The sequence below is a fragment of the Bidens hawaiensis genome, unplaced genomic scaffold (genome assembly GCF_021521415.1).
Source record: "Bidens hawaiensis isolate Kalapana, Puna unplaced genomic scaffold, B.hawaiensis_p1.1 tig00048078_1, whole genome shotgun sequence".
NCBI lineage: Eukaryota > Viridiplantae > Streptophyta > Magnoliopsida > Asterales > Asteraceae > Bidens > Bidens hawaiensis.
The window spans coordinates 122726-132907 of record NW_027498588.1 but is presented as its reverse complement, the minus strand read 5'-3'; the positions used below and the strand labels follow the sequence as shown (position 1 = coordinate 132907).

Here is a 10182-nt window from a genome sequence, read left to right as displayed (position 1 = left end):
TTGAGACCCATGACCCGCTTATTTTTTTTACTATAAAATTGTTTCTTATTATAAATAATATATTTTTAAAAAAAATGGATATAAATATTTAGTATATTCCTATATTATATTATTTGCATATCAAATACTTGGTGAGATTTATTTTTAGAATAGTGAGATGTTATAACCCGTTTAAGGTTATATGGGTATGGTGAGATCCATACCGTGAGTTCGGGTAAAATGCATGAAAAATCTTCATTTACAATTGTTTTATATTTTTTGTTTTAATATTTATTTATTTTTTGAATTTATATTTTTTTATTGTATGAAAGTTAAGAATATACTTATGGTTTAATGATAAATTGTTTCACAAATAAATGAGATGTTATAACCCGGTTTAAAAGCTATATGGTTTTGATGAGACCCAAGACCCGTTTATTTTTTTATTATAAAATTGGTTTTTTTAATTATAAGTAATATTTATGAAAGTTAATAATATACTTATGGTTTGATGAGACCCAAGACCCATTTATTTTTTTTACTATAAAATTGGTTTTTTAATTTAAATAATATATATATCTTTTTTAAAATAAATAAGATATTAATTTTTAGTAATCCTATTTTATAGGATTTTTACATCAATAATTTGGTTAGAATAATTTTTTAGTTAATGAGATGTTATAACCCGTTTAAGGAATATATGTGTTTGGTAAGAGTCATATCCATGAATTCGGGTCAAATGCATGAGAAACCTCCATTTAAAAATCAAGCAAATCTGATGACTCCAAAAAAAAGGGGAGCGACCGCATCGCGACACGTATGATTTTTATGTTTTCGTTTATATATATTATAGATATTATGAAATGAATAATTAAAAGAAAATATATTTTTCTTAAAAACATGTGAGGGACACATGTATGCTCTGAATTTAATGATGGAGGTTAGATGATAAACGTCAAATCCTTGTACCACATTCCTTAATATTTCAACACCTCATGTAATACTATGATTAGTCATGATGACACATAGAGACATCTAAAGTATTTGGTGGAAGAAAATGGATTTTGGTTTTAAATACTCTCAACTTTGACTCGTTGGTAGATAGCACTCCCAACTTACGAAATATTCCCCATCAGTCCCAACTTTTAATGTATTTTTTATAGCACTCCCGGAGTAACGAGGCACTAACTTCGTTAGTGTATGAGGTAAAATTTATCATTTTTCAAAGTTCAAATGATAAAATTAAAATTTCGTTTATTATATATTCCACCATCACTCTCCACCTAACCACCACCCCTCTTCCCTACCGACAACCACCAACCACCACTGCTACTAACAACCACCAACCACCACAGCTGCCACCACCACCACAACAACAGGAACTATACCGCCGGAACTCGGAAACATAACAAGCCTTCAACAAATCTACCACGGGTTTTACAACACCTACATCGGCAGTATTCCTCCGGAAATCGGTAACTTATCTAACCTCAACCGCTTTGACACCGCTAACTATGGCCTCACCGGTGAAGTCCCTCCTGAAATCGGAAAACTTCAAAACCGTGATAACTTGTTCACTGGCGAGATACCAGACTCGTTCCGGAACCTCAAGAACCTCACTTTACTAAACCTGTTCCGTAACAAGCTTCACGGATCAATACTGGATTTCATTGGTGATTTACCGAAGCTAGAGGTGCTGCAACTATGGAAAACTACTTACACCAACAACATTCCGCAAACTCTAGGCGAAAACGAAAACCTGCATTTCCTCGATCTGTCTTCGAACAAGCTCCCCGGCTAGGGCTGTAAACAAGCCGAGTCGAGTCGAGCTAGAGTGTACTCGAGCTCGAGCTCGAACTTAATCGAGCTGGCTCGAGCTTGGCTCGTTTTCTTTATCGAGCTGAAAAATCGAGCTCGAGCTCAGCTCGTTTAAAGTTCGAGCCGAGTTCGAGCTCGTCAAGCCGGGCTCCTTTAATTTTTTTTAAAATTTTTTATTTTCTATTTATTATTTTTTTATTTTATATTTTAAAATTTTGATATATAAAATAAAAAATATATAATTTTAACATACATATTATATAAAATTTATAAATTAAAGAATTTATAAATTTATATGTTTTATTTTCGTTATTCTTTTATAAAGTTTTAGGTATCGAGTGGCATAATATATGTATAATTTATATTTATTTATTTCTTAGTATTATATTATTACATATAGATATTAAAATTTAGGGTTTAATCTAAACGAGTCGAGCCAAGACCGAGCCACGAGCCGAGCTGACCCTGGCTCGAGCTCGGCTCGTTTAGAAATCGAGCCGAGTCGAGTCGAGCTCGTTTAGAATCGAGCTTTTTCTAGCCGAGCTTTTTTCGAGCTATTTTCGAGCGAGCCACGAGCTTTTTGAATAGCCCTATCCCCGGCTCACTTCCACCTAATCTCTTCCCTAACCCACTAAATTGCATTAAACTTTGACAGTGGTGGTTGGTGGCTGTTAGTAGCGGTGGTGGTTGGGGGTTGTCGGAAGGGAACATGAGTGGTGGTTGGGTGGAGAGGGATGGTTGAATATTTTGTGAATGAAATTTTTATTTTATCCCTTAAACTTTAAAAAATGACATTTTTACCCCGAACACTAACAAAGTTAGTGTCTCGTTACTCCGGGAGTGCTAGAAGAAAACACGTTAGAAGTTGGGAGTGTTGGGAAACATTTTGTAAGATTGGAGTGCAATCTACCAATGGGTCAGAGTTAGAAGTATTTAAAACCAATATCCCGGAAGAAAATGACACATGTAAGACACCTCATGTTACTTTAGCTCACTCATGAAGTTTACACACTATAAATAGAAACCTTGATAGCTTATTTAGTTTCATCCACAACTCAAAATCTCTTTAACTCTCATATAAACCCGATCCTCTTATCGAGCGTTACTTTATTTTCAAGTAGTTCGACTCTCATGGTTATGTAAGCGAGACGGTTCTATCTGAGCATAAGAAGCTATAATCATCAACTCATATTTACCCATTAAGCTCGTTAAGGTATGAAACAATAGACAGAATTAGAGTTTAACCAAGACTTAAACTATATCGACAATGTGAGTACGTTTAAGTTTTTCAGACGTGAGTACATTTAACTTTTTCAGACGTGAGTACGTTAAACTCTTGTTTTTATATATAAACCTTTTTTTTAATTATCAGTTATATTTTTGAAAAAGGTTTGATTGACTGAGTTGCATATGTAGCATCTAGTCTGCATTATATTTTAATGTCTAAAATCTCTTTAAATAATAAGTAAATGATTCATTTCAAAAAGTCTACAAATGGGTTATGTGTAATCCTTAAAAATATTTAGATACAAAGTAAAAACGTAAAATCAGACTAAAATATACATGTGTTTGGATCCTTACATACATGGTAAACAGTGGGCACACTGCAGCCATGCGCTCGGTTGAGTCGTGTATATGTTTAAGTGGTTAATGATCCTAGGAAGTGTTTTTTGTCCTACTGAGTGATAAAAGTTATTGATAATTGTAGTCTAAACAAATGAAATTGTTCGTAAAGGTGTTTACTATTTATAAACAAATGGGTATGTGTATCCAGTTTCAAAGAGTCGAAAACAAAAGAGTTTTTAGGTAATCAAGAATAGATATATAGAGGTGGAATGCACAAAGGAGATATAAGATATCTAGACATAGCATGTTGCTGATAGCTCAGCTTAATTTTGTAAAAGAAAGATATGTAAACTTGTTCTGAAACAAATAAAATTTTGTAAACACCACGGGTGTTTAAGTCCCGGCTTGAATATAAAAAATATTTATTTATTGAAAGACTTTCGTTAAAAGAACAAAACTCTGATGAATTGACAAAACTAGTACCAACTATTGGTTACACAACTAAGCCCATAAGGCCGGGTGTGACAATTATGAGGTTAGTTAACGCATGTATGTGTAAAACAGTTAACGGTGCTCAGTTAAAGAAGGAGGTTTCAGTTAAATGAAAATTTAACAGGATCCAAGTGAGTTCTAGCCCCCCTTTTCCTTTAAACGTTTTTGGGATGTATGAATACTCGTATGTTAAAGAAATGATATACGCAATTATAACTAATGATGTATACCTTGTAAGAACGTGTGTATATATTAATTTATTAATATGTATTTGTTTTTTAGTTGATAGAATGGAAAGAGTTAGGGAGTAAGCCCTGCTAGTACTTGTGTGGAATGTGCATATGAATTGTAGTTATGTATGAATGCTATGTATAAAAGTATATGTACATGCTCATGTGTAGATCCTTTAGGCTTCAGGCATGCACTATAAGTTAGGATGAAAAATCCCTCTAACTCTATATGGCTCGGTTATGAGCAAGGAAAGATGGCTCGGTTATGAGAAAGAATAGACGGCTCATTTGAACAAGAATAGGAGACTCGGTTATGAGTAAGGATAGGTGGCTCGATTATGAGCAAGAATAGGAGGCTCGATTATAAGCAAGAATAAGACGCTCGGTTATGAAACCTAGTTACGGAATGATTGATAGACATACATAGAGAAAGTAAGTAATGAATGAGAAATGTTATGTTATGTATGAATGTTCGAAGGATGTGATTTATTTTTAAATCGTGTTTTATGAAAAAGAAAAAAGAAAAGTTAGAACTCACTCATCGTGTAGCTAACTTTTAGTATGCATGCAGGTATCGTTGATGACGTGTCGAGATTGAGGTGCGTGCGAGGCTATCCATATTGAAGATTTATTTAGAGAATGAGAAATTTAATGTAAAATTTTTAGTTTTCGCTGCAAATTGTATGTGCTTTCGCTGTAATGGACTGAGTTTATGAGTAAATTCAACGTCCAAGTAGGGCGCATGGGCTTGAGGCTTTACAAAGTTCCTCTCCTCTTAAAACACCAACCCGTTTTGGTTTTAATTGTTGTGGAAGAGATGAGAGCTTCACAGTTAAGCATGCACAGGTGGGAGTAGTTACAAGATGGGTGACCTTCTAGGAAGTCTCCACCTGGGCAACTAAAAACAAATATGTGAGCTATTCGTGGGTAAATTGGACAATATTGGTGGTGCGATGGTCGAAAGTTATAAATAAACGAGACACATATTTTGAATTGAGAATAAAATATCTAAAGTTATGGGATATTTAATATTTTAAAATAGAAATGGTGTAGATGGGAGTAAATTGTAAAAATAAAATTATTAAAGTAACTGAAAGTTTAAGGAAAAGGGTATGACAAATAGGGATGAATTTGTTTTTCCGAATACCCGTACCCATTCAATACCCTAACTAGTAACAACCATTATGAATGAATTATATACTATGGTTTATTTTTTTACAATTCTACTTTTGGTTCCGGTATTACAGTTTTGGTTTTGGTATTATATATAATTGATTGTCGATAACATATCGGTATCGATACAAAGTTTCATGGAGATTTTTTAAAATATAGAAAAAAATGGTACCAAAGCAAGTACCGTGCCTAAAGTACCCGTACATGTACCATAAAATTCGGGTACGAGTATGGATACCCATATTTACTGTTTTTTAGTACGCGTACGATACCGATCTCATCCCTAGTAACAAATAAAGGAGAGAAAGTACGTTTAGACTAACCTTTAATGTAGTTTTTGAAAATTCACACGTCTAGTTTTAAATATATCCAACTAGTGTTTTTCCTGACGCATTGTGTCGATTGGTAAAACACGGACGGTGGTAAAACCCAAATGTTGGTGCGGTAAGTCAACGCGAATTCAGTCGGTTTCGGTTATGTGCGTTGTCGTACTAGAACTAAGACAAAACTAAAACAAAAAAATTTAAAAAAAGGGGTGGAACAATGGCGTGGCGTCGGTCGGTAAAAGTCGATCATTGGTAAAACTTAACCGTTATCGATCCCGGATGTTGAGGCGGTGATTCTACGCAAATTTGTTCATTTTCGTCATGTTCGTTATGGTACCGGACCTAAAAATCATTCGGTTGAAATTTGTTACGATACTGGAACTAAAACAAAGCGCGACGAGTCTATGCAAATTCGATCGGTTTTCGTCATCATACCATAACTAAAACAAAATAATAATAATAATAATAATAATAATAATAATAATAATAATAATAAAACGAAATTAACATTCGACTGGTTTTCATTGCATTCATTTTTTGAGCCGAAACTAAAGCAAAACAAAAAGATACTATAAATACGGTGCCGCAAAGTGGACAATTGAACTTTTCGGCACCAAACTTCTAAATTATTATACATAATAATAACTAGCTTTTGAACACGTGTATTATACGGGATTTGTCAAATGATAAAAGTAAATAAGGTTAGTTATTTCAATTGTGATTCTCAAAATACTTATAAATTAATTTAATACTGAATTAATGGAAAAAACTAACGGGGTTAAAGAAAAGTACTAAAATAGCATGATTTTAATGGAAACGTCAAGTGTTGATATGCAAGAAGTTTAAAAATGTACAAAAGTTGCGTAGTTGGTCAAACCTTAGGGATGAAAATGATACTTAATTCAATAATAAATAAATTCACGTTATGTTATAACCCACTTGACAAAATGGTTTTCACCCATGATGTCCTGTGAATAGCTAAAATGAATTAAATGAAATATTAGAAATTAGGAGAAATGTAAGCTTGACACGAAGCTTCCACATTTTTTTTTATTATTATAGTAAAGATAAGATAAGATAAGATAAGATGGTTAATTATTGATTGACATTTTTACTAAAAATATTAAGTTAACAAATAAACTTAAATTTAAACATTCTTAAAAAGTTCGTTAACTTTACCTTTCCCATCATGCTCTGGATTTGAAACAAACGTCAGGCCACCATTAATAAAAGAGAATTAAAAATCTTGAATAGTTGCTCGTTGAAGCATGTCATTGAGCAACTCACATGCATAGTTTTCACAAATCAGTACCTTTTTATTGTTTCTGTTCACTCCCTTTCATTCATCCACCTGCCAATTCCAAACCCCTTCCCACAATCCAAAACCCAAATCTCAATCAGACAAACATTAATGCAAGACCCAATCGGAATCCCAGCCTGTTTCTCCGCCGGCGACAAGCCGGAAGACTCCACCACCATAACCAAATCCGGCCAAAGCGTCTTCATGTCCGTTTACAAGACGAAAATCGCTGATCAATGCCGTTTGATCACTGTCACTTGGTGCAAAAACTTGTTACTTCACGGGTTATCGGTATCGTCGAGGGCCCGGAAACCGAGCACGCGTGCAAAGTCGAGTTAAAGCCGTGGAACTTTTGGCGAAAACATGGGTCGAAAAGCTTTGTAGTCGACGGAACCCGCTTGACATATTTTGGGACCAAAAGTCCGCAAAGTTTCACGGTGAAACTGAGCCGGTTTCGGAGTATTATGTTATGTCGCAGTGGTTTCGGGTGATGAAGTGGTTCTTGTTCTTGGAGATATGAAAAAAGACGCGTACCGTAAAACGGGCTGTAGGCCCGCTTTAACGGACGCAGTTCTTGTTTCGAACATGTTTTTGGTAAGAAAAAGTTTCAAACAAGAGTTAAGTTTAATGAAAAGGGAGGTTTTCATGATGTTTTGATAGAGTGTATTAATAGAAGTAATGCGGATTTAGAAATGGAGATTCGGATTGATGGAGATTTAATGGTTCATGTGAAGCATCTTCAATGGAAGTTCAGAGGCAATGAATTAATCAAATTTAAGAAAGGATTTATTGAGGTTTACTGGGATGTTCATGACTGGTTGTTTAGTCCTGGTTTAAGGCATGCTTTGTTTATTATTAAGCCGTCCGCTTTGCCGCCTCCGGTGCCACCTGTGTTGACATCTCCGGCGAGTGTTTGTGGTTCGGTTCAAGGGTTGGATTCAGTTTGCTTGTATGAGTTTTGCCTATTTCTCTATGCTTGGAAGGTTGAGTGATAGGAAATGGTTATTGTTACTATTATTTTTGTATTTTAAAAAGCTTAAAGAAATTGATATATCTTAGTGCTACTTCGTATTGAAAACCATTTGTTTTTAAATAGACAACAAACATAAAATTCGATGTTAAATATCTCTATTTTATAAGTGTGCAAACCCTAAACGGTAGGGTGAACGGTTCATCAAAACGATGGATTCAACCAACTGGTTTGGTGAAGCTATAAAAACCTTGATCGTAATTAATGGTAATTACAAATCTCTATAGTTACCATCAAGTGATCTTTTTAGTAATTGACGTAAAAATTTGTTATATTTTCACTTTTTAATTTTAATAACAAAAGTAAATGCCATTTTACTAATAAGTTAAAAATCAGAGTCCATATTTGTAATTTCTGAAAAAGAAAATATATATATAAAAGCACCAAACCCATGATATAACTTTGAGTAAAATGTCAAAATCGTCCTTGAGGTTTGATCGTTTTTACGACTTTTGTCCAAAAAGCTTTTTTTTGTGCATCTGTACCCTTGAGGTTTCCCAATCGTTGCTAGTGTAGTCCAAATCGCTAACTCTGTTAATTTTAACCGTTAAATTAGGGACAATATTGTCATTTTACCTATTTGTTATTTAAACAAAATAAAAATAAAGTAAAAATCATATTATTATTACTAGTAGTATACCCGCACGATGCTGCGGTGACGACAATATGTTTAAACGGATTTTTAGTAATTACAACCTTAAAAACATATGGTACGATACGGTTTTTTCAAAACATGAATGATATCTTTTGTACGTTACAATTATTATACGAGTCATAAAAACCAAGTTTTATATTCGTGGCTTGGTAGTTTAAAAAAATGATCGAAACTCATTTTGCTGAGCATTTTAACCTGAACCAAATCTATTATGGTAGTCACGATTGTTTGGGAAGTCTTTTGAAAATTTCATGCACGACCAAAGATTTAATGTTCACCCATAGCCAAAATTGATACATATAATTGTTATGACGCAAACAAAAACCTATTTTTTTTTTAAAAAAAAAAGATGACTCGAATTCATTATACTTATAAGATGTTTTAACTAGATTGACAATTTTTTTTATGTCCCGAACTCATTTTACTTATTACCCATCTTAATCTGAACAAAACTTAAATTTTTTTTTTTTATAATGACCTAAACCTATTTGGCTTACATCCCATTATAACTCGAACGTGTTTTAACATATTAAAGTCCTCGATCGTTAGCACGAAAATATAAAATATTAAAAAAATAATTGAAACTCATTTTGCTAAGCATTATAACTTGAACCAAATCTACTATGTTAGTCATAGTTATTTGGGAGTATTTTGAAACCATCATAAACAACCAAAGATTTAATGTCCACCTATAACCAAAATTGATACTTTTTTTAAATGACATGAATTCATTTTGCATATAATTGTTTTGATGCAAACAAAAACCATTTTTTTTAAATGGCTCGAACTTATTACACTTATAACATGTTTTGACTAAAACCAGAATTGACATTTTTTTAAATGACTCAAACTCATTTTATTTATTACTTGTTTTGATCTGAACAAAATTCTAAACATTTTTTATAATGACCTAAATTCATTTAGCTTACATCCAGTTAAAATTCGTATTCGTTTTGACCTGTCAAAGTCCTCAATCGTTAACCAAAAACAATAAAAGTATATATTATTTAAATGATCAAACTCATTTTGACTTAAACCATAACTGATACTTTATTTTTAAATGACACGAAATCATTTTGGTTATAACATATGCATCAATATTCTTACACTTGAATGTCGACAAAAATAAACACCTCGTGATTGTATGTTTGAAATTTATTAAAACGTATTATATTCAAAGATATAAATAAAAAAACAATGAAAAAGAATATAGATGATTATATGGGTAAACTTAAGGGGATGGAAAAGTAATTATTAATTAAATTTACAAAAGTTGAGTATAGTTGAAGGGTTAAATTTAAAATTATATTTTAGGTTCATAATTGCATATTTGAGTTGTACTCTTATGCTTAATTGACTTGTACATTATAATAAACACCTTAAAATAAAACAAAATTTACATTGAAACGTCAACAAAAATAAGCATGTTGCAATGGTAAGTTCGTTTTTGTTTAAAACAAAATATATTAAAAGATATTGAAGAAATAAACATTTTAAATAAATTTGTCAATTAAATGGGTAAAGACAGAGGGTTTATGTGTAACTACTTTATAAATTAACAAAATTGTATTGAAGTTGAAGGATCATTTTTGTAACTATATTTTAAAGTAAAC

The 10182-nt window shown here is 32.6% G+C and overlaps 1 protein-coding gene across 1 annotated transcript; it reads left to right on the top strand.

Annotated features, from left to right (window-relative positions):
* Positions 1-7120: 7120 nt before the first annotated feature.
* Positions 7121-7876, top strand: LOC143597297 (uncharacterized). Its single transcript, XM_077075834.1, has 3 exons — positions 7121-7313; positions 7363-7478; positions 7520-7876. The coding sequence occupies exons 1-3, from the start codon at positions 7121-7123 to the stop codon at positions 7874-7876; spliced, it is 666 nt and encodes a 221-aa protein (XP_076931949.1).
* Positions 7877-10182: the final 2306 nt, after the last annotated feature.

Coding starts and splice junctions, on each gene's coding strand:
- LOC143597297 (XM_077075834.1), top strand. CDS start 7,121: ATGCCGTTTGATCACTGTCACTTGGTGCAAAAACTTGTTACTTCACGG. Junction 7,314..7,362: donor TGGGACCAAAAGTCCGCAAA/GTTTCACGGTGA, acceptor GTTATGTCGCAG/TGGTTTCGGGTGATGAAGTG. Junction 7,479..7,519: donor TTGTTTCGAACATGTTTTTG/GTAAGAAAAAGT, acceptor TTTAATGAAAAG/GGAGGTTTTCATGATGTTTT.